At 46.0% G+C, this 26,137-nt stretch overlaps 1 protein-coding gene across 1 annotated transcript in view; it reads left to right on the plus strand.

Moving 5' to 3' along the window:
* The window catches only part of LOC138293923 (vitellogenin-like), a 605,610-nt gene that overhangs the window by 190,943 nt on the left and 388,530 nt on the right, over positions 1-26,137 (plus strand). Inside the window, exon 11 of the mRNA XM_069233203.1 lies at positions 24,185-24,403. Coding sequence (XP_069089304.1) covers positions 24,185-24,403 — 219 coding nt within the window. The remainder of the gene's footprint in view (positions 1-24,184; positions 24,404-26,137) is intronic.

Raw genomic sequence — 26,137 nt, forward strand, 5'->3', positions numbered from 1 at the left:
GGGGGATAGAACAAGGACCCAGGCCCACAACAGCAGGGGCATGTTCCAGTTCTATGCCTTCCTGGCTCCAGTTGGATCCCTCTGTCCATACTCTCAGGGCCCACTAAGCTAACCCATGGGGAACCCTTCTCCCCATCTACAGACACCATCTGTGCAGCACCTAACTTTACTTTGCTCACAGATGTATTGCAATGGGAAGATAGTACCACCAGGGCCAACACAGTGGTGTTGCCCACTCCACCCCTGGGGTGTGACTCTCGTCCCTCCCCCCCAGGGGCAACTCTGTCCATCAGGAGCCACTGTGGCCCCGGACAACTGTCAGGGATGAGAGCCCGACCTCAGTCCTCTCAAACCACTGTGACTGCGGAGAGTGGGGGGCGGTAGCCCCAGGTGCCTGGCACCCTTTGACCACTCTCTCTTCCACCAGGTCAGGGATGACAACCTGACCCTGGTCCTCCCCTCTGGGGCTCTGTACCCTCCCTGCAGAAGCGGCACCCCCAGAGTCAAAAACTGTCAGGGTGCTTGTAGAAGCAGTCCTGCACAATTCTTCCACCAGTGCAGGGCTGGTAATCTGCAACTGGTCCGCCAACCTGGGGTCTGTACCTTCAGGTTGGGCCAGGGGTGAGGCTTCCATCCCCTTGCCCTCCCTTCTGGGGTCCTGTACCCCCCAACTAGGAGTGGCCCCCTCAGAAGACAACATGGGATGGGCACTGTTAGCAGTAGCCCCTTCCTCCAGGTTCAGGGTTGAACCTGGCCTTCCAATCCAGTGTCTGTACCCTTAGATTGCTCTGGGGTCAGGGGTGAGTCTTTCTCTCCCCTTCCCCTACTCTCAGGGTTCTGCACCCACCCCTCAGGGAGAGTACCCCTTGAAATCAAACCGGGGGGGTGACTGGGCAAACCGCCCCCCCCCCTTCAGGTCAGGGTTTATCCCCTGCACCTGATCCTCCAGTCCAGGGTCTGTACCCACAGACTGGACCACTGCCTGGCAACCCAGGAATTCCTGGGGGGAATACCTACCCCCCACCAAGTCAGAGTTTACCCTCTGAACCTGGTCATCCAACCCAGGGTCACCATCCTGCGGTTGAACCACTGCCTGGCGCACCAGGACTTCCTTGAGAGCACACTAACCCCCTCAAGGGACACACTGTCCCCAAGGGCCACACAAGAGTCTGGCTGGTGCAGGTCTCCTGACCTCTGCCCATCTGACAGAGTCTGGATTCTCCCCAACCCAGAAATGGTCTCACCAAGGTCATTCCTGGGGGGCTCTGCTCTCAGAGCTGACCCCTGACCCTCCAGGTTCTCCACTGTGGTCCGCAACCCCCTCTCAACCCTCTGTCTGGACTTCTGCACCCCCTCACTAGGAGTGGTACTGCCAGACACCAGAACTGGTGGAACGCTGGCTACAGCCGCCCCCCCAAGTTCTCCTGACACTGTGGGATCTCCCTCAACAGATGGCCCTATGGTACAGGCTAGGTTCCCCTCCTGGTGTTCCCTCATGCAACCCTCCAGGACCTGGGACCAGATCTCGGGCACCTTGGACCTCAGCCCATCCCCATTCCCTCTCCTCAGAGACTGGACATGGGGTCCCTCACCCATCCCACTACACTGGGACCCACCTGGGACACTACAATCCTTCCCTACCTCGCCTGGTTGGGAAATACCTAGACCACTCCTCTCAGAAGCCCCCCCAAATGCCTCATCAGACTCTCTGGTACTCACCAAGAGGTCTGCCTCCATTGTAAGCTCCCTGGGGTCAGAGAAATCACACTCCACCTTGTGTTGGCTTAGCTCTGGAAAATAAGGACTAGACATATGCTCTCCAGCAATTATATCACTCAGCCCCTTACATGAATTAACCAAAGTACCCTTCACCCAACCATCCAGTGACTCTGCTTTGAAAAAGCACCCCACATCACCCTCCTGAGACTGGTGAGACAGTACCTGACTGTCCCTGACACTCAACCCACACTCTTCTGGGATGTCTTCACACTCCATAACCAGGAATTCCACCTGGGGGGAACCCCTCTCCCTGTCACTCTCACCTAGAGTCAGTAGAGTGTCCCTCCCACCAGTAGGAATATGACTCCCCATGCCAGTTCCCCAATCCACCTCAAGGACCCTGTGCATCACTGGAGCTACCTCATACCCCTGAACCTCCTGGTGTGTGTTAACTCCCTCCTTCAAGTAGGGCACCACATCTCTGGGCATGTGCACTTCTTCAGCAGCACTAGATATAAAATTGTTGCTGCCACGATTCCAGCTGGATTCAGCCCTCATGACTTCCAGCTCCTTCATTTTGAGCTCATAAGCCCAAATCCTCTTTTTGATCTCTCAGTCCCTCCTCCTTTCTTCCAGCTCCTTCTCCCTTTGCATCCTCAACTCCTTGAACCGGCGAGCCCTCTCTGCCTGTCTGTCCTGTAACTCTTCAGGAGTCAGACACTTGGGTGGCACCCTGCTACCCCTCCTGGGGACCCTCCCCCCAGGCGTACCAGGTACCTCCACTACACCACTGTGTATCCTCTGCACTTCCCCACCCACATTCTCCTCCTCTGTGTGCCCTCCAGCCTTCTTGATTGTCACCCAGGCCCTCTGTGCCTTTTGCAGCTCCCCCTCCCTGGTGGAGCTCTCAGTGGGACAGTCAAGATCTTTAAGGAACTGTTTCAATTGAGCAACTGAGTAGTCCTTCAGTTTCTCTATTTCAAACATAGCTCCAGCTGTTGCATCTTCAGAATGAGACATGATGGTCACAAGTGCAAAGTTCCAAAGGCAGAAAATAAGTTCCCAATGAAGTAAAAAGAATCCGTCAACGGATCAGCAAAATCATGGAAGTAGAACAAAAAGGAGTCCTTTAGAGAAAAAGCAAAAGATCACCAAACAAGTAGTATGTGGTCATGTAGTGGTCTGCACTCAAAATAGTAGTGTACACCTAATTACTGTATGTCAAGTACAAATACAAGTCCAAATCCCAACCGCTGCTCACCAATGTTAGAAATGGGGTCTTTGGTTGACAGTCAGGTTACCCCCTGTTCAAGCAAGGACCCTCACTCTAGTCAGGGTAAAAGAGAATCACCCTCAGCTAACCCCTGCTTACCCCCTTGGTAGCTTGGCAATGCAGTAGGCTTAACCTCAGAGTGCAGGTGTAAAGAATTTGTACAAACACACACAGTAACTTAATGAAAACACTACAAAATGACACAACACCAGTTTAGAAGAATAGGAAATATTTATCTAAACAAAACAAGACCAAAATGACAAAAATCTGACATACACAAGTCAAGTTATGAATTTTTTAAGATTAAACTCAAAAATAGCGCTTAGAAACAAAAATGCTTCGATGAGATGTTAACACAGCATTGTGACGGAGTCGTTCCCAACAAGCCGACACCAGCGGCGCCGGACACGGAGTCGTGTAAACCCCCAAGTACAGTACCTTTGGTAAAGAGTGAAAACAAGCCGATGCGCGAAGTCGGGGATCGCGGCGTCTGTGCGAAACGTTGAATCCGTGCACTTCGAGCGGCATCGGTCACGACGTGGTGCGGCGACTTCCACAGAGTCGCGGACTTCAGCGGGGCTGCTGCGGCGTCGGGCCTGCGAAGAGCGTCGCGTTCCAGCGAAGGTCACGGCGTCGGGTGCAGGCGGAGTCACCGGATTCAGCAGCGGCGGCCGTCCGGAGTCGTCCGAAGTCGATTTCCTTGGATTTCCACCAGCTTTCCTTTCAAGGGCCCAGGGACTGGATAGGGCACCACTTGTCGGGGCAGGAGTCTCTCCAGAGACTCCAGGTGCTGGCAGAGAAAAGTCTTTGCTGTCCCTGAGACTTCAAACAACAGGAGGCAAGTTCTACATCAATCCCTTGGAGATTTCTTCACAAGATGGAAGGCACACAAAGTCCAGTCTTGGCCCTCTTACTCTGGCAGAAGCAGCACTGTAGGAAAGCTCCACAAACCGCAGTCACAGGCAGGGCAGCACTTCTTCCTCAGCTATCAGCTCTTCTCCAGGCAGAGGTTCCTCTTGGTTCCAGAAGTGTTTCTAAAGTCTGTAGATTTGGGTGCCCTTCCTATACCCATTTTAGTCTTTGAAGTCACCTTTCTTCAAAGGGGACTCACACGTACTTGTGAAATCCTGCCTTGCCCAGGCAAGGCATCAGACACACACCAGGGGGTTGGAGCCGGCATTGTCAGAGGCAGGCACAGTCCTTTCAGACGAGAGTGACCACTCCACCCCTCCTTCCTAGCAGAGATGGCTAATCAGGAAATGCAGGTTACACCCCAGCTCCCTTTGTGTCACTGTCTAGTGTGAGGTGAAAAACAACCCAACTGTCAAACTGACCCAGACAGGGAATCCACAAACACAGCAGAGTCACAGAATGGTTTAAGGAAGAAAATGCTCACTTTCTAAAAGTGGCATTTTCAAACGCACAATCTTAAAATCAACTTTACTAAAAGATGTATTTTTAAATTGTGAGTTCAGGGACCCCAAACTCCACATGTCCATCTACTCTCTAGGGGAATCTACACTTTAATCATATTTAAAGGTAGCCCCCATGTTATCCTATGAGAGAGACAGGCCTTGCAACAGTGAAAAACGAAGTTGGCAGTATTTCACGGTCAGAACATATAAACCACATTACTACATGTCCTGCCTTATCCATACACTGCACCCTGTCCTTGGGGCTACCTAGGGCCTACCTTAGGGGTGCTTTACATGTAAGAAAAGGGGAGGTTTAGGTCTGGCAAGTGGGTACACTTGCCAAGTCGAATTTACAGTGTAAAATTACACACACAGACACTGCAGTGGCAGGTCTGGGACATGATTACAGAGCTACTTATGTGGGTGGCACAACCAGTGCTGCAGGCCCACTAGTAGCATTTGATTTACAATCAAATATGCCAATCATGGATAAACCAATTACATACAATTTACACGGAGAGCATATGCACTTTAGCACTGGTTAGCAGTGGTAAAGTGCTCGGAGTTGAAAAGCCAACAGCAACAGGTCAGAAAAAAATAGGAGGCAGGAGGCAAAAAGACTAGGGATGACCCTGCATAAGCAAAAGTCGAACAGAGTCTTTAAAAGAAGAAGGGTGGCAGAGGCAAACAGCAGTACAGGAACCTTGGCTTAAGCCAACTTGGGAGCATCATTATTAATGTAATTCAAAGTTTCAATGAGACTATTGATATATAAAGTGAACAATGTTGGTGCCAACATGAAGCACTGTCTAACAGTCCTCCTCACTGGAAGGGGCTCGGAGAGATCTCCAATTTACCATAACCTACCTGTGCAAAATTGTCCTCATATAGCATTTGGATTCAATTGCACAAATATAATGGAACGCCCATATCTACCAACATCCGCCATAAGTGGACAAGATCCAATGTTGCCGGCAGATCGACAAATATCAGATAGAGGCTAGCACCCTCTAACACTATTGATTTCCAGTACAAAAGCTGCAGTCTAGAGACTTGATCAATGAGTACTGCTATCCATAGTGATGTTTTGGGAGAACCTTCAATCCAGAACACATGTTCCAAAAAATTATAGTATTACTGTCATCAGCTGCTCATTAAAATGTATTATACATCCACTTAGATAAGTAATCAATAGTTGCAGGAAAGTACCCTCTTTTTGACATGTTACCCCCAATTTCTGCCTGATATCAGTGTGTTTTGACTGTGTCACTGGGATCCTGATAGTCAGGACCCCAGTGCTTATGGTTTTTGTCCAGCTTGACAGTATGTTTCACTGTTTTTTAAATTGTCACTGGAGTCCTGCTAACCAGGACCCCAGTGCTCATGGTCTCTCTGTTTCCAAATGTGTCCTGAAATACTGGTAACCCAATATTTTACTCCAAACTGGCAGACTGGTCCCTCCCCTATAGGTCCCTACTATATGGTACCTAGGTACCCATGGCATTGGGGTCCCAGGGGATCCCTATGGGCTGCAGCTTTACTTTTGTCACCCATTGGGAGCTCATGCAAAGGCTTTTACAGGACTGCCATTGCAGCCTGTGTGAAATAGTGCATTTCACTGCATCAGGTCACTTATAAGTCAAGCATATGTCAGTTGACCAACCTTGAAGGTTGGGTGCAAAGTACCTGTGTGTGAGGGCACCCCTGCTCTAGCAGATGTGCCCCCACATTTTCCAAAACCATTTTCCCAGACTTCATGAGTGCGGGGATGGCATTTTACGCGTGCACTGGACATAGGCCAATTCCTATGTCCAGCTTCACCATGGTAACCCGAATATGGCCATGTAAGGTGTCTAACAGCTGGGAATTGTACCCCAATACTGATTCCAATATTGGTTGCACAATCCCATGCACTCTGGGGGCTCCACAGTAAACCCCCAGTATTGCCATACCAGGCTTCTGAGGTTTTCCAGGAAGCCCCAGCTGCTGCCACCTCACAGACAGGTTTCTGCCCTCCTGTTGCTTGAGCAGCTCAAGCCCAGGAAGGCAGAACAAAGGATTTCCTTTGGGAGAGGGGTGTTACACCCCCTCCCTTTGGAAATAGGTGATACAAGCATAGGAGGGGTAGCATCCCAGAGCCTCTGTAAATGCTTATAAGAGTACAGACGGTGCCCTCCTTGCATAATCCAGTCTACACCGGTTCAGGGACCCCCAGTCCCTGCTCTGGTACAAAACTGGACAAAGGAAAGGGGAGTGGCCACTCCCCTGTCCATCACCAACCCCGGGGTGGTACCCAGAGCTCCTCCAGAGTGTCCCTGGGTTTTGCCATCTTGTATTCCAAGGTGGTGTGGCACTCTGGGAGCATCTGAATGGCTAGTGCCAGCAGGTGACATCAGAGACCTCCCCTGATAGGTGCTTACCTGGTTAGGTGACCAATCCCCCTTTCAGGGCTATTTAGGGTCTCTCCTCTGGGTGTTTCTTCAGATTCGGATTGCAAGACTCCAGCAGGAATCCTCTGCATCCTTTACTTCATCTTCTACCAACAGAACCACAGATGAACCCTCCAGGAACTCTAAAAAATGCATAAAAGAAGCAAAGATGACTTCTATAACATTGTAACTTCAGCTCCTGCCAGCAACTAACTAAATTCTACAAACAATCTGACCTGATTGTCTATTTCTGACCACCAATAGTACTGTTTAATTTTCTTTACAGTGGCAGATATAATGAAATGTCCTTCATGTGCATGTGTGATTATCTTTTCTCATAAACCAAAAGTAGGCACAAAAATATCTTGTCTAAATACCATCTAAAGACAAGAGACAATTACAAAGCTATTTGAGCAAAAATCCTCAGACCCTGATCCAGATTTCTGTTAGGACCCCAACCATTAACAATATTCTTTTTGACTTGCAAAAGTGACTCATCCAACTCACTATATTTATTCCACTCATCCTCAGCAATATTATAGAAATGCTAGATTGCATCTGTAATCGCCATGACACATTCATTTTCAACCAAACAATGACTAAATGCATCATTTTCCAAAATCAGCAAGCGAGACAGGCCATTACTTTTATGCTCTCTGCAAATACTTTATGTCAGATTTGAACTGTTGAAAATGAGAAAGCAGTCCAATCAATCTTGACAATGATTTGTTGGAATGGGTATCTCCCAGCATACAAATCAAACCTTTATAATCTGTATAAGTCAAACCTTGTTCTTCACAAATATGTTCTAAACTTTTCTGCGGCCCACAAGCACAGCAGCGCTTCTCTGTTAGTGCTGCAATTTCTGTTGTCAAACATTTCTATACATGACAAAAAGGTTTGATAGCTGGTGCCTAAACAATGAGCTCTCTTATAGCATCAAACATCTCCTGCTGAACTTTAAACCATACACATTTTACATCTTTCTTCAATAAATCTCTGAAAGGTTGCACAGAAATGCACAGAAAATGAGTATCCTTGGCTAAATCTAGCATAATATTCACTTAACTCTAAAAAAGACATAAGTGAATCTGTATCTTTCAGAACAGGTGCTTAATTAATGGCTAATGGCTTTGACTAAATATGGGTTTAATACCTTCAGTTGTTATGTTATGACCTAAGTAATTAACTTGATCAGCTATAAAGGTGCATTTTTGTTTGTTGACCGTAACCCTAGGTTTACACAAATTCCAATTTGATCATATGCTGTTCAATGAACTCAGTATATATCAGAATATTATCTTGGAATGCCTGCATTCCACCCTCATGACCAAACATAGCATTCATCATACTTTGGAATACACTAGCAGCAGAGTCCAGCCCAAATGGCATCCATTAATACATATAAGCCCCCTAAGGAGCTACAAATGTTGTCAACGGGTGTAATTCTTTCACCACAGGAATCTGATGGTATGCTGACCATAAGTCTAAGTTGAAAAATACTTACTGCCACTCAACTTAACCAATAAATCATGGATTCTAGGAAGTGGATGGTAGTCCACTATGATGTTGTGACTCAGCAGCCGACGTTCAGCACACAAGCGTGTATCACCAGTTTTTTTCTTGGTGGTAACAGCCACAGACAACCATTCTCATGACTCTACGAGTGTTATTATATTATCCTTGCACATTTGTTCCAATATCCAAATCTTTTTTTAACAGAAATGGGTACCCGTCTGACTTGTTGTAGTACAAGTACAACGGTGGGCTTCAGTTTGATTCTATTTTTCAATCCTTTCACCAGACCCACTTGTTACTTAAAACTCTGCCAAACCTTTTAAGCAACAAACTCAAATCTACATCATTATCTATATTGGATGGGTCAATAGACATCACCGACATATCTTGCAAAATGAGTGGTTCATCATGTCCCGGTGTTAATAAAATCAATCTTGCCTTGTCTTGCTAACTCATGATGTTCCTACCATTATCTGCTGCATATATTTTAGTGATCATTTCTCTTTCTTTAAATGTAAGAACATCTACAAAATATCCTCTTGTAGTAACATCATACTCCCCAAAAGATTTAAGGTTGAAATCTATGGGTTTTAGACGTTGACTCGACCACAGTTTCACAAACGTGAGATCTGATAGGATGCTTGTAGGAGAACCCGAATCTGTCATAATCCAGATTTTAACACTGCCATTATCTACAATACATATTGAACCTTTTAATTTTTTCAGTAAAGCATTAATGCCCTCATTACGAGTTTGGCGGTCTTTTGGCAAGACTGCCACAGTTGTGGGCGCCAAAATACCACCAGCGTTGGCGGTATCCCACCCGCCGTGTTGCGTATCACACAAAGCACATAGCCAAAAGACAGCCACAAATCCGAGACCGTCAGGAAGACTTAGGGTGGGAGATAGGCGGTCCCACCATCAGCACCGCTACACCAAATTACAACCCACAAATCAGCACTGCAGTGAAAAACACATCTCAGCCAGAACACCACACCACATTGGACAGTTTGAAAACCCCACACCTGAAACACATTCACACATCAGACACACCTACACACAGGTAACTCCCCCCCAACAATCCACAATACTTTGCAACACAAATTAGGATCACAGTCAGTGAGGAGCCAGTAACATACAATTTTGCACTGATACACCATAGGAACTTTTAGACATCTTATTCAGCACCACACAACTGCACAAACAATACTATACACACATCGACACAGCAAAAAAAAACTACAAAACAACCAGCACACACAACCAAGCACCTCCACCCCATAAAGCACCTTACACTGCACCCTAGTGCACACCAACCCCCACTCACAACACAACCACCATGTCCTGTCAAAAGTACCCACGCTTCACAGACAAAAAGCGGAGGGTTATGGTCGATTAAATCATCAGGGTAGAGCCACAACTGTTAGGAGCATGGGTCCAGCAAACATCCATAGCCAGGAAAATTGAGTTATGGCAGAGGCTCATTGACAGGGTCAAATCAGTGAGCAACCATCCACACATGAGGGAGGACATCAAGAAGAGGTAGAACGACCTATGGGGGAAAGGTGTGTTCCATGGCATCACAACATCAGATTGCCATCAACAAGTCTGGCAGTGGGTCCCCACCTCTACCCCCAGAGTTCACATCGTGGGAGGAGAAGGTGTTGGCCATCCTGCACCCTGAGGGCCTGACTGTAATAACCGGAGGACTGGACTCTGGTAAGTCACATACACTCTCCTTTCACCAAGTACTCCTGCCAGCATGCATCCCTATCACCCATAACTCCCCAAGTAACCCAGCTCCTATTCCACCTCCTACCCAATCACCAAATGGCCCTCCCCTGCATGCCACTCCACTACCCGGCCACTATCTCTACCCACTCCCTGCCCACTGAAGGGATACCACAACCAAGAACCATGACCACAACTCCCACAATGCACTTGCTCAGCCACATGACAACCTGAAATGTCCACGTAACAGTGTAACACGTGAATGGCAAACTATTGGACCTTTTACACATACTGCATGCTACGACTGAGGTCCACTACAAGGCAATGGCAGCAATGCAATCTAGATTCCTCAAAGCGGAATGGAACATGGTAGCCACTTCTGTATCCATGACCCACAAACTATATCAACAGTGCTGCATCTGTCATTGCCATAACTGGGATACAAGTGAAGCCACAGTATGCATCACACAATGTCAATACCAATCACTCCATCCACAGGTACCCCTGCCACTGCCACCGTGCAGAGCATGCCTGAGACAGCCAGCCCTCCCCAGGATGAAGGCCCCGTGAGGAATATGCCTCTGGATGTCAGTGACAACTTACCTGGCCAATATGGGACTACTGGTCAGTCCACTCACCCTGCCCCCATCAGATTTCCCCCACCCTGGCGCATCAACAGCACAGCCAACCCCTCATCCCCAGACCTGTTTCCCAAGGACTGTTCAATCAGCAGTGTGCCCCTCAGTACAGGGACCAGAGTTGACCCCTCACACCCAAGACGATAAAGGTCCTGGTGTAACTGGGAGTGGGCATACCGTGCCGGGGCCATATGCATAGGGGGGCAGGGTGCATGGGAGGGATGCTGTGGCCAGAGGAATGGGCCCCCAAAGCATTCAACTCCCCAGGAAACCACTGCAGGGGTGCTAGAGGATCTCACCACCATCCAGTGTGTGACCCCCCCCACCCACCAGCAGGATCCTTTCACTACTCACATACCAATGGAGCCTTCAACATCAGCCGCAGCTAGTGGAATGGAGGCCCTGAGGAAACACAGGCCACTGGCACCCCTCTATCTGTAGATGAGGAACTCCCCACAAATGTGTTTGTCCATACAGACATTCTGCCAGAGCTGATGCCATGACCAAATGCAGTTCCATTAAGTGACTCTCACCTGAACATTCTCCCTTGTGTGCCACTGAGACACCCTGTTGACTGGCCAATGTCATGTCTCCCTTATTGTATTAACCCTAGGACACTGGACCTGTACTACCTACAGCTGGGCTACCTACACTGATGATTTCATCCACCATGCCCCCACCCATGACCTATTGAACAATAGAAGCACAATAAACACCATAGAACACAGCAACTGCATTTGTGTCTATATTGTAACATGTTCCAATGTGTGTTCACCAGAAAGTAATGTGTGTCAATCCACATTCACCAGAAGTCTGTTACATGGAAAGGATAGGGATGATCCGGCAGCAAGTTGCACTGTACCTCAGGCTTCTTCCAAAGCCCATTTGTCAAGGGAGCCACTAGTTCAGGCAGGCACCAGAGTAGCTCCACTAAAGGGACCTGCAAATAGACCAAGACAAGGACACCCATCAGGGTAGGAGTCATGGTGGCACACATAACACATATGCAGTACATTGTAGTCAGCCCAGTGTGAACTGTCAAGTGGCATGGGAAAACAGTCTACAATGCCACATTCACAATCTCCAGAAACACATTGCCATTGCTCACTAGCTCACAGTTGATGTGAGCCAGCAAAAGACATGTACCACTGTTAGGAAAGGCCAGTGTCTATGAATGGAGGTGGGAACAGTCAGGATAAGGAGTGATGCACACTACCCAATCTGTAGTTGTCACAATATCAGTTTTGGAGTTTGCAGGACTGATAACACACCACATGCCTGTACATAGGAGATGCCAACCTACCAACTTGCATTATCAACAGATGTCAGACTTGAGATGAGTAAGACACCTCCTGATGGGCAATCTGTCTCCCACCACAGGCCACGAGGAGGGATAGGTACACTCCATTAATGTAACTGACCAGGAGGATTAATATCAGAAGGCAAATAGGAAATCAGAGACATAACAATCCACATTACACATGCCTGAATGTCACTGAAAGTAATTGTTGATCAGCTCAGGCCTTGAATCAGCTGCGCCCTCATCATCATCCTCATCATCACTCCGTGTGTCACCATCATCAGCCACTGGTCCAGCTGCCACCTCTTTATCATCCAGTAATGATATCTGACGTCTCAGGGCCAAACTGTATAGCAGGTAGCAGGCAACAATGATCTGTCGGACCTTTTGCGTAGTGTAGAGCAGGGCACCACTAGATACGTAGAGACACCTTAATATGGCCTTCTGTAGCCCAAATGTCCTTTCTATTACATGCCTTGTCCTGCTATGAGCCTCATTGAAATAGTGTTCCCCATCCGTTGTAGGAAATCTCACAGGTGTCAATAGCCAAGGGAGGTTAGGATAGTCAGAGTCACCTGTGTGCACAGAGGTAGGACCTGTCACAATACCAGTAGAGACACAGGACAGAATGGGATGACATGTGACATCACAGTTTCACACATAATATTGCATACATACCAATTAGCTAGGCCCTCTCTCCCTGTAGTTGTGCCATCATGGGTGGGACATTGCAGTTCCTCAGAATGTTGGAGGCATGCACAGATCCAGAAAACTTGGCCATGATTTGGGAGATATACTGGTCCGCAAGACACACCAACTGGACATTGATGGACTAAAGGTTTTTCCTGTTCCTGTACACATGCTCATTGGCTCTGTAAGGAACCAAAGCAATGTGGGTGCCATCTATGGCCCCTATCACATGAGGGTTGTGTCCCATATCATAGAAGTCAGTCTTCACAGTGGGCAAATCCGCATGTTGGAGGAACCTGATGTGGTTGTCCATGTGTTTCAGAAAAGCACACAGTATATCCTTCAACACATGAGTGAACATGGGCTGTGACACCCCTGCTGCCAAGCCCACTGTAATCTGAAAAGAGCCTGAGGCAAGGAAGTGTAGCACTGACAAAAACTGTACTGTGGGAGGGACGGCATATGGATTAATTATGGCAGCCAATAGATCCGGCTACAACTGATTACACAGTTCCATGATGGTATGATGATTCGGATGATAGGTGTGTCTGATGTGCCTCTCCTCCAGGGTATCAAGGTTGACTAGGGGCAGTACACCAGTGCATTTCTCATTCTCGCCATTGCACTGTATCTAGGACATAGAGAGGAAAATGTAAAATTGATGTACACTATACACATGCTGGATAACACTAAACTTGTAGCACACAACAAACACTGTAGACATGGTGCTAAAGTTGACATATTCCAAATAGGGCATGTTGACAGATCATGTATGCCATTCTAGCTGCCCATTGCAGCCCCGGACCAAAAGCCTGTCACACACAAATCATGTGTAAAGTTCCATGTTACAGCAGCCTATTTCCTCAGTGTGGAACGTGTATGCACCAATTTCAGTGCCACATATGGTTACCCCAACAATGAGGCACCAAGTAGTTAAACATGTACTGGAATTCACAGACACACATCTAACTGCACTGTCCCATTTATGGCACATGGATGGGCCCAGCCTTGAGGACCAAACATAGGCCAGCTCTGCATGATCAATCAATCAATCAGTAATTTGTTAAGCGTGCTACTCACCCGGAAGGGTCTCAAGGCGCTGTGTGGGTGCTACTGATCGAATAGCCAGGTCCTGAGGCGCTTCCTGAAGGTCAGGAGGTCATGGGTCAGGCGTAGGTTGACGGGGAGGGAGTTCCAGGTTTTGGCGGCAAGGTGGTAGAAGGATCTGCCGTCGGTTGTGGTCCGGTGGATGCGGGGGACAGTTGCGAGAGCGAGGTTGGCGGAGCGGAGCTGGTGTGTTGGGATGTGGAAGTTGAGATGCTCTTTGAGGTAGGATGAGCAAAAGGCTAGCATTATACTCCTATTTTTGATCTACAAGCCATGAAATGTGTTTTAAATGGCAGCTGCCTGTCCTGCATGCACAGGACAGAAGGAAATGACCTAATTCCACTGGCGTATGTCGTCATGGAGGTAGGCAGTCACAACCACCGTGCAACTCCTCATTGGATAACATTGTTGCCAATGGGAGACTGGGGCCAATGATGATCACCGCCATTTCCTGCCGCCTAGCTCTCTTGACTCCTGACACTCGTGCAAGCAAGACCTCCACTACGTGAGCTGCTGTGTATTGTCTCTGGGAGCCATCATGCCATATACTGCAGGTGCTCTGGCCCCAGCCTTCACTCAGGAGGAACTGGAGAAACTTCTGGACGGGTCCTACCCCTGTATGGAGAGCTGTAGGGGGCACCAGAGGAGCAGGTCCATTGGCCTGTCTGATAGGGGTGTGTGTGAGACTGTAAGGTGTTGCCAACCTGCACAGGGAGTGGCTGCATGCAGGGGGGCATGGAGTAAATGTGATTGTGGTGTGTGGACACATTAGTGTGGGCATGTGATGTGTATGATGTGTGTAGTGACTTTATCCTTCTCTCTGTGTCACCCATGCAGGTCAGCACCCTTCGGAAAAAGGGTATCTGGCGTACCATTACCAAGCAAGTGCATAACCGGGAGTCCATAGCCGGCAGAGTACCCACTGCAGAAAGCGATGGGAGGACCTGAGACGCTGAGCCCAGAAGAGGCTCTCCAAGCCCAGCCCTTCCACCTCCCAGTCCTCCCCTTCCACCTCTGGTGTTGCCCATGCCCCTCTCCCTGCAAAAAAAAAACTCACCCAAATCCTAGGTCACCCCTCCCAAGCCCAAAGTGAAGGAGCCGGCCCCAAAAACTAAACAGAAACCAAAGCCCTCCCACCTATACCAAAATCCAAGCCCAAGGACCCCCTTCCCAAACAATAACCCCCCACCTCTGCCATCCCCCTTCACCCCTGAGGTACCTGCCTGCTCACTTGATGCCCCTACAGTGTGGAGACCACTTTGCAGTCAGGAGTCAAGTTGGGGCAATGACAAGTGCCATATGAGCCTGGGGCACTTGAACATATTGGACTGGCCAGTTGGCCTATTTTGTATATAGTTTTGCAGTTTGTGTTTCTGTATCATATAGATGGGCCAACCGCATGTTGGTTTTGATGGTTACATTAATGGTCCTGCCTTTCCTTCAACATGGATTTGTTGTGTGTGTGTTATGTGTATGTGACGTGATTGTGTTGCAGCATGATTTGTGTAGCTAACTTGTGTATTTTACATTGTGTGATGTGTTGTGATGGTATTGTGTGGCATTGTGTGGTTGTTGTGTGTGTGTCCGTGTGCATGGAATGGATATGTCATGTGCACTGTGTGGACATGGTGTGACATCTGACACATTGTATGGCAGTGTATTGGTATTGATTTGTTGTGTGTGGTTTTCGGTGTTGCTATCAGTATATTTTGTCATGTGGAGGTGTGCAGTTTTCTTCCTTGTCAATGTGTTTGTGTGGTTATGGTAGTGTTAAGAAACAAAAGAAGGGGGACCGGGAGGTTAGTGGTCCAGTGTACAGTCTCCCATACAAAGTTGCTAGAAAATTAAAGGTACACTGTTCCAATAATTAGGGCAACGGAGGACCTAATTCAACAGGAGCAAGAGCCCTCAAGCATCACATTGGATGACTAGCTTCATCATCGGGACAGCTCCTCATTAGGCCGGTGTTGCAATGCCTAACGGGCTCCCCGAAGGGGGCTCTTAACCGTATTGTTCAAAGCGGTGAAATTTTCAAACAATAAAGGAGAGTATGAAAATATTAAAATTGGTTATCCATCAAGGTATATTAATCATAAATTTTAATTAAGATTGGTAAGATGGAGACCAGGATAAAAAACCGAGGTGGGAGTCTAAAAGTGAGTTATAATGCTCACATACTCCCAACAGTAACGCAAGAGGATAGAACCTTTTATGGTGCTCTGGTCAGGTCTACATGTTTCGCGTCTAGTGGTCCAGCCGGATCCAGCGACGCTTCATCAGGACCAACAAGAATTATAACTTCTCCAAAAATAGTTTTAACTATGAGCCCAACTGGGGGAAGGAATGCAAAAACAGTCACTTACTTTTTGTATATTTATGCTATGTCAAAAAAGGTCGCCCATCCCCGGTAATAGGATAAGGATCCTTGGAATCAACTGTCAGGGACTGGAACTGACAATTTATGTTTTGTCGTTCGTAGGTTCTTTTACCTACCCACCTGACAGCGTCCCCATCTTAATTAAAATTTATGATTAATATACCTTGATGGATAACCAATTTTAATATTTTCATACTCTCCTTTATTGTTTGAAAATTTCACCGCTTTGAACAATACGGTTAAGAGCCCCCTTCAGGGAGCCCGTTAGGCATTGCAGCACCGGCCTAAAGAGGAGCTGTCCCGATGATGAAGCTAGTCATCCAATGTGATGCTTGAGGGCTCTTGCTCCTGTTATGGTAGTGTTGTCATTGTGTGACTCAGTGGTATTGTGTATGATTGTGTTAGACAGTGGCGGTGAGGTGTGTGTGGGATGGTGTGTGAATGGCACGTGTATATTGGCCCTGGTGTGTGTAGTTTGTGTGTGTATGTTTAGGAAAGTAGCCTCTTTCTGGCATGGTTACCCCCACTTTGGCCTGTTTGTGAGTGTGTGTCAGTGTGTTTTTACTGTGTCACTGGGATCCTGCTAGCCAGGTCCCCGGTGCTCATAGATAAAAACCTATTTGTCAGTGTGTTTTGCCTGTTTCACTGGGATCCTGCTAGCCAGGACTCCAGTGCTCATAGTTTGTGACCAGATGTGTATGCCTGTGTAGTGCCTAACTGTGTCACTGAGGCTCTGCTAACCAGAACCTCAGTGCTTATGCTATCTCTGCTTTGAAATTTGTCACTGTAGGTCAGTGAATTAATTTACAAATTTCAATCGGCATACTGGATCCCCCTTATAAGTCCCTAGTATATGGTACATAGATACACAGGGCACTGGGGTTCCTGGAGATCCATGTGGGCTGCAGCATTTCTTTTGCCACCCATAGGGAGCTCAGACACACCCTAACACAGAACTGCCACTGCAGCCTGCGTGAAATAGTGCACACACTATTTCACAGCCATTTTCACTGCACTTAAGTAACTTATATGTCTAACCTGCAGTTGCTGAAGGTTAGGTACAAAGTTACTAAGTGTGAGGGCACCCTTGCACTAGCAAAGGTACCCCCACATACATAGTTCAGGGCCATTTCCCCAGACTTTGCGAGTTCAGGGACGCCATTACACGCGTGCACTACATGGAGGTTAATACCTATATGTAGCTTCACAATGGTAACTCCGAATATGGCCATGTAACATGTCTCAGATCATGGAATTGTCCCCCCATTCCAAATCTGGTATTGGGGAGTCAATTCCAAGCATCCCGGGGGCTCCACCATGTGCCCCCAGTACTGCCAAACCAGCTCTCTGAGGCTTGCACTGCAGCTACAACTGCTGCCACCTCACAGACAGGGTTCTGCCCTCCTGGTGTCTGGGCAGCCCAGTCCCAGGAAGGCAGAACAAAGCATTTCCTCTGAGAACAGGGTGTTACACCCTCTCCCTTTGGAAATAGGTGTTACAGGCTGGGGAGGGGTAGCCTCTCCCAGCCTCTGGAAATGCTTTGAAGGGCACAGATGGTGCCCTCCTTGCATAAACCAGTCTACAGCAGTTCAGGGACCCTTTCTCCCCTGCTCTGGTGGGAAACTGGACAAAGGAAAGGGGAGTGATCACTCCCCTGTCCATTACCACCCCAGGGGTGGTGCCCAGAGCTCCTCCAGTGTGTCCCAGACTTCAGCCATCTTGCTTTGCAAGGTGTGGGGGCACTCTGGAGGGCTCTGAGTGGCCAGTGCCAGCGGGTGATGTGAGAGACCCCTCCTGGTAGGTCCATACCTGATAAGGTAGCCAATCCCCTTCTCAGGGCTATTTAGGGTCTCTCCTGTGGGTTTTCTTCAGATTCTGCTTGCAAGTTTCCTTCAGGAATCCTCTGCAACAACTTCAGACTCTTTTGACCTCAGATCAACTGCAGACTGCTCCAGCTGTAACTGCAACAAAGTGTCTAAAAGAGTCACTTTTCTTCAGCAACCTCAGCTCCAAGTCTACAACTGCAACAGTTTCCATGGTGTGCATGCTCTGGGGACTCCCTCTCTTCATCCTGCACCAGAAGGACCGAAGAAATCGCCCATGGAGTGACAAAGTCACTCCCCTGATCCAAGCAGGCACCTTCCAAGGTGACGACCGGTACCCTAGGACTCCTCTGATGGTGACGAACATGCTCTTAAGGACACAGAGGGTGGGCATCATTGACATAGACTGTCCTGAGGTACTGCTGATGCAATTTAGAGGAGGTAAGACCTTGCCTTCCCGAAGAATGACGGTGCCCCTGTGTATTGTTTCTTCTTCACCTCCGGAGGCCTCTGTGAACTCTTTGCAAAATTCCTTTGTGCACAGACTGGCCAAGGTCCCCAGTACCCCACCCTTTGATGCTCAACTCGCTGAGTTGTTCTCTGGCGGCGTGGGATCTTCTTTTGTTATGCTGCATCAACAGTGTTTTGCGCTTCCTTTGAACCCAGATCCTGCAGCTTCTCGGGGTGCTGTATGGCATCCTGAGGGCTCTCTAAAGTGCTGAGAGCCCCCTCTTCCTCCTCACATAGAGTTGAGGCCCCCAGATCCCTCCTGAGTCCATTCAATGTCAATTTGATTAAAAATGCAGTTTTGCCGCTGCCTAGGATTGTTGGCATCTTGCAATACGAAATCTCATCTACAACAATCTGCATGCCGTGGGACATCTTTTGCATCATGCAGGAACCCACTGGCATCTTCCTAGGGTGCATTTCTGCAGTCTTCGAATAACCAGGGACTCTTCTTTTGCACACTCTTCTGGGTTGGCAGGGGCTCCTGTCCTTCCTGGAAGTTCTTTCGACTTCTGGACTTGGACACCTTGCTTTGCAGGTCTTCAGGTCCAATTATCCAGCAGTTGTTTTTTTCAGACTTGGTTGGCTGCTGTAAAATCCCCAAAACAAGGTGTAGTGTGTCCTAAGGAAACTTGCAGTACTTTACTCCTGCTTTTCTGGGCTCTGGGGTGGGGTAATGTACTTACCTTTACTGTATTCTTACTCTCCCAGCGATTCTGCACACACTACACTTGTCTACGGGGGAATTCATAATTCACATTCCACTTTTGTGGTACGTGGTTTGTGTTGCCCCAGACCTATTTTCTCCCATTGCATTCTATAGGATCTCCTACTGTTTGCATTGTTCTACGACTATTTACTTATCTAATTTTGGTGTCTAGTGTATATATTGTGCATAATACTTACCTCCAGAAGGAGTATTGTCTCTAAGATATTTTTGGTACTGTGTCACCCAAATAAATACCTTTATTTTTGATAACACTGAGTATTGTCTTTACTTATGTACAAGTACTGTGTAACTATAAGTGGTAATTCATGAGCTTTGCATGTCTCCTAGTTCAGCCTAAGCTGCTCTGCTATAGCTACCTCCATCAGCCTAAGCTGCTAGAACACTGCTACATTTACTAACAAGGGATAACTGGACCTGGTGTAATGTGTAAGTACCGAAGGTACCCACTACAAACCAGGCCAGCCTCCTACATATGTTGGTGTCTGTAAGTTGGTACAGGTGTTTGCGTTCCGGCGTGTGTGTTGTGTCTGCATGTGTATTAATGGCCTTCCCTCCAGTGTGTGCTAGGTGGGTGTACTTACGGTTATCTTCGTCGCTTGTTCTGGAGTTGTAGTGCCAACAGGAGCAGTGGGTAGACTTCAAATTCAGGTTCCATGGCAGTTCCTGATGTTCCTGTGTTCCTGAAGGTGAGTGTCACCTTTTATACTGTTCGTTTCTGCTAGGGTTTTGGTCGCGGTCCAAACATTACTGTTGCCAACATCCATAAGCATTCTCGATAATACCACTGAGCATTCCATACTTTTAGCAATATCAATGACCTCACCTAAGATGGATTTTTACAAGATATAATTCTTTCCTGAGTGTTGTTTGAACAATTAAAAACAAATTGATCTTTTAAATACACATCACGATTGCTGTCAAACTCACATTTAACTGCTAAAACTCTTATAATTGCCAAATAATCCTCAACAGTTTCATCCCGCAGCTGCTTTCTTTTAAAGAAATTGTGTCTTTTAAACATGGCAGATGGTTCCTCGAATACTGCTTATTCATGTGTGCAAGGTGTGCCTATCACTGCTCAAATTCTGTTGCTGTTATTAAATGGTGTGCCTATCACTATATTTGATTATAGGAAGGAGCGCTTTTGTGAAATGGAGTGCCAATCTCCTTATCTGAGGATCAGCTGAATTACCGCAAACACATATTCCTCTATACAGCGCGTAACTGCAAGTAGTGTGTAATTAAAAGTAAATTAACACAGGTGTGCCGATCACCTTAACGATAGATAGGCATTTGAAATGCAAAAACGGTATTTGAAGCCAAATCTATTGAATGGATCCCTACAGGCAAAGATGGCCACCATAACGTGATTGTGTGTCTCTTTCGATGAAGAGTTTGGCTTCAAGCTTGCAGGCTGCTTGCTGGAATTGATGCGAACAGAGACACTGGTTTCGAAAGACGCTGTGCATGGCACTGTAAGGTGTTGACCGCCAGTGAGAAGCATGTTGAATGAAAGTCTCAACAGAGACTCCATGCGCAGGGGAGGCGCACCGGTACTAGTAAAGTGTCCCTTTCCACTGAAGGTTGTTGCCAAAATTTGTAGACTGGAGAAATCCTGAAATAAACATGATAAACCAAGAAATATACAAAAATAGATCGAGTTTATTTAACTGTAAAAACCCATGACCATGCAGAAGTCTCTATCTCTCAACCATTCCCTCCATTCCATAACCTAACAAGAAATGACATATACAGATTTGTAATAATAACATTAAAATAATGACATACACCGATTCTTAAATAAGACATCACAGTTATGCTTCTCTAACCAAACACATACAGAGCACTACAAGCACTTTAATGAGTATATAGCAAACTATCAACGAATTTGTACATAGGAGTTTATGTGAATGGAATAGGCAATTAAAAGCTTACCTTTGGTTTGTATACAATATGAAAAGTGTTAGACATGTCAGACTTAAGATGGTCTTACTTCAAACGTTTTGGCTTCACCCCTCTTATTTTTGCGGATTTCATTTTTGCTAGCTTTAGTGCTCTGCACACTTTACCACTGCTAACCAGTGCTAAAGTGCATGTGCTCACTCCTTAAGTCAATGGTAAAGTGGTACTATATGTGTCCAGCGCCTGAAAATTAAATTTTACTAATGGGCCTGCAGAATTGATTGTGCAACCCACTCAACTAGCCTTTTAAAATGTCGTCAAGTATGCCATTGCAGCATGTATGTACAGTTTCAAACTGTCATTTTGACCTGGGAAAAGAAACCATTTACTATTCTCACACCTTTCTTTTTAATACATGCAAGCCACCCCATGGGTAAGTCCTGGTCATCCCAGAGGGTAGAGTGCAGTGTTTCAAAAATGTTGGGAAGATACTTTTTAGTTCTACATGTCCTAGTAGTGAAAAGCTCTTAAATTGTGTTTTTCACTACATCTAGGCCCATCTCCCCCATAGCATAACATTTAGGTTACCGTATTACATTTACTAAGATGTAACTTTCAAATGGGAACAGGTAACCAGTTTACGTTCGGTGTATTTGGAATTGTGATGAAAAAACATCTTCTATAGTAAAGTCAGATTTTAAATTACAATTTTGAAAATGCTACTTTTGGAAAGTTGGCATTTCCCTGCCTCAGCCATTTAGCCCCTCCAGTTTGCCACTGGGTCACATGACAGTGTATAGGTGACATTTGGGCCTTGTGTGTTCCTCTTCAACAGCTACAAACAATAGAGAGCTTAGGTGTGCCTCGATGGGCCATCACTTGCGGAATAGGAGAGCAGAGCTGGGTATAGCTCTACTTACACTTAAATGAGCTGTGTCCTGCCTCCACATAAAGGGCTGCATGCCCCCAGTACTTAGTCTGAAGCCCCGGCAGGGATGGCAGGAAGCCTGTAGGCTTCAAATGGAAACCTTGAGAAGCTTCTTCCATTTCAAAAGAAGGCCAAGGTATAAATATAGGACCTCAGACACTAACTCTTCAGTACACTTCTGGACCTGTGGCTATTCTGCCTGGAAGAACTGCTGTGCTGTTGAGAGACCGCCACTCTGCTGGGCTCATATTCTGAAGGACTGCTTCCCTGTTGTGCTGACCTGCTGTTTGCTGCCCTCCTGTCTGGGATGGAAGGACAGGACCTGCATCTCTTGAACCCAGGACCACAAGAGAGACTCCAGGAGCTAGGTGGCTGGCCTCCTAACTTGAGCCTCAGGGACAGAAGGCTCCAACAACCTTTACCCCAACACTTGCACTCTGCCATCTGTGGGTCTACCCTGCCAAGTGGTGTCACCCCAGTCCTGGACCCTTGGAAGTGGGCCTAAAGTGCTCTGCCAGCCTGTACGGATCCAGTAGAAATGACACATCTCCTCTGCTGTGCAGTGCAAACCTGAACAGAATGGATGCATCACCACTGCTGTATGGATTGGCTCCATCGCAAAGACCTGCATCGTATTACAGCCCGTCGCCTCATCAGAACTGCTACAGTGCAATACATCCTCGCTCAGCCCCTAGCCTCCCTCATAGGTGGCAGCCTTGACTATGACACTGAAGTCTGCACCACAGCCTTGCAGATCCTTGGAAACCATGCATCTGCCCAACTGCGTGATGCAAACCTGAGCAGAACCAACACATTGCCTCTACTGTGCGGTTTCTCAGAGAATGGAATTTGCATCAACCTCACAGTCCGCATCGTAACTCCCACCAGTATAAAGCTTTCTTGATGCAGGCCCTCACATCACAAAGCTTTCTTTAACGGCAGTCTTCACAAAGAAGCAGGTTATCCCATTGCAGACTCACTACTCTCCTGTACTTATGCATTGCCTCAACTACACAATGCATCCACAACACCGGACTTGGTATCACAAGCCCTCATCATTGGGATCCATGACAATGATGCAAGGTTTTGCATCACAACTTTGCAGCTCTTCGGAACCAATGCATCATATCAGCTGCATGATGCATCCTCGGCGTGGGACCTCGCAATGTTCTGCACCCATGATTAAGGTTCTCTTGCTCAGTGGGCCTACCTGGGCCCCTGTAGCTATCTTGTGTTCCCTTTTGGTCAGCCTAATCTTGTGACTTTGTTCCGGTTCGATGTGACCAGATAACCACAGTTCAGTTGAAACTTTGTGCTTTATAATGCTATTTTCACTATAATCTTTAGAATTTAATATCTCCAATTCTAATGATTCGATTGTGTTTTTTAACTGTGTTACTGTTTGAAGTTTTGCATAAATACTATACATGTTACCTCTAAGTTAAGGGGGTTGAGCACAAATTAATTTGGGGTTGCTTGTGGCTTCACACAGACAAGTATTGTGGTTCCTGCTTGAACCAAATTTCTTATAATGGGCAAATGCGACCTTATCTGATAAATAGAAGGAGCTTCTGAATTCTTCCAGTAAGAAATCTTTGATGGCCTATGATGCAACGCATATGTAATAGAGACTTGCAAATATGACCATAGAAATTGTAATCATGACTTCCATTACAACCGAAGGAGAAGAGTCTAGGGAAAATGTTCAGGAGTAGCGATCATGGTACTTTGAGGATGGAACAATGTTTAGGGAACTGACACTTTCATAATGTCCGTATTGGTGAAGTAGAACAAATACTTCATAGAGACCATTAATGCATTTGATGTACTGTGGGCAAATATAGAAAGGGCCTGCCATTGTTTGTTTATTGTTTGTTGGTAAATATGACTTGTAAATGGGCAATTGTAAACTTCAGCGTTTGTGTGCAACATATTTGATTTGTATTATAAACATCATTATAATGCTTTGTCATTCTTCCTCAGTGGCTGGCCTATTTAATCTGTTACTAAACCATGAACCAATAAATGACACAATAAAAGAGGAGATTGTCAGCTGTTAAAATGTAATTAGAGATTATTTTTTATTACTTGTTTCAGCCTCTCCATGACCTTGCATTAGATGCTCTAAGTAGTGGCAACGAAGGTGACATGACACTGTCACTTAAGGCAATTGGAAATGCAGGGCAGCCAGCAAGCATTAAACTCATTCAGAAATTCTTGCCTGGATTTTTACACAGAGCATCTCAACTTCCTCACAGCATTCAGGTGGATGCAGTCATGGCACTGAGAAACATAGCCAAGAATGACAGAAGAAGGGTAAGAAAATCTGCTATGTACAATTGAAAACAAATTAGCTTCATTCTGAGATATTGTTTATTTCTTGGTAAAAGGTTGAATTGTCTGACTATAGTCTACATATTAAAATAGATTCACATATTAAAGGCATACTGTGCCCTTGTGATGTTGCGGCATTGGGGAGGGATAACACTTTGTGTTTGAAGGATTAACTCTCTTTTGAAAACATGCATTGCAAATCTCCTATATATTTGATGCAAAAATGTCCAGGTACCATAAAAATATTGAACATGGCTCAACATCCATGTTGCCATCAATGGCTTTTGTTCTTTTAAGGGTTGCGGTAGGTATGCAGAGGGCTAGTTTCTTTTTAATATTGACAGGATGAAACTAAAAAGTTGGTGGTAGACGAGATGAGACAGCAGGCGGCTTATGTTGTGCTGACTTGGATATTAGTATGTAGAAGTGCAATGCCTTGAAGCACCATGAATTTGAAGTTACTTAAAAGTGTTCTGTTGCCTCATAGAACCTAGATGTGAAATACACAGTAATCCTATTATATGTAGCTTCAGGTATACTAGTTGCATATTATCAATTAAGAAAAACAAAATGAAAGGTGGATTGGCATACATCACACATTGCATTTTTGGATGAAAGGATCTTGTCTCATCAGTAGTTAATTTTATTCTGTTTGACAGCCCTTTGATATTAAGAAGATCTGAGGAATGTTTTAAAAGATTTAGCAAGGTCAGTTTTTCATTTTTTTGGTGACCCTTACACATAAAGGATTAAGGGCCAGGCATACTACTTATTTTGCAGTTTGAAATGTTCCGATTCAGCATTTGTGGCTGTAAAAATGCTATTTCTGATGTAGTAATCCCATTTTAGTATACAGAAGTTTTTTGTTGACTCTTAAAATTAGTTTGTGAATGGATACCGATTTGTTATCTGGAAGGAGTGTTTTGTAGGTGTCCTTTCCAAATACAGAATCAATATGTTATGTATGAATGTTTTGATATGAAAATGCAGTTACAAAGCGTTGAGAAGTTACCGAAACCTCAAAGAACGTCCTAACCATTCACAAAAACAAAGGCGTTCCCTTGGGATCCCTTCTCCTTTGTCAACTGTAAAAAGTTGGGGAATGACAGAGGTCCACAATCTCACTGTTAATTTTAAAAAACAAAAAAGCTTTTCTTTTTAAGGATAACAAAATGCCAAAAAAGTATGCTTTATTTTAAAGCAGTCACAGACATGGTGGTCTGATGACCTGAGCAGGCTACCATTCCTGTGATGGTTTCCCAATCGTGAGTTGCAATTTGCAATCTACCTATCATTATTTATTCACGAGGTACAGAGGATTATAACTCACTATAATTCAGAATTTTACGGACTGACATGTTAGTACATCAGTTAATTCATAAAATGATTTCCAGGTAACAAAAATACTGGTTGCATTTTGCTACCAGTTATCTGTCCATTTAGACCACGGCTTCTTAATATTCAGGGTCCCAAGTGCTCCTCTGAATATTTGATGCTGAATCTGTTTTAGAACACATTCTACCTGTAGGAAAGTACAAGACCCTTCAGTCTAAATATTGGTTCCGTTCAATGCAGTTGCAGCACATGCCATAACCTTCCAGTTCTTCAATTATAAGAGAACAATGTTCTTGTTTAACACAGTCCTTGCATTGTCGCTCTGCTGTAATGGACTCAATGAAACTATAATATTTTACATTGTAGAAGTGAACCTTCTAA

Source organism: Pleurodeles waltl, chromosome 4_2 (genome assembly GCF_031143425.1).
Source record: "Pleurodeles waltl isolate 20211129_DDA chromosome 4_2, aPleWal1.hap1.20221129, whole genome shotgun sequence".
In the NCBI taxonomy this organism is placed as follows: Eukaryota; Metazoa; Chordata; class Amphibia; order Caudata; family Salamandridae; genus Pleurodeles; species Pleurodeles waltl.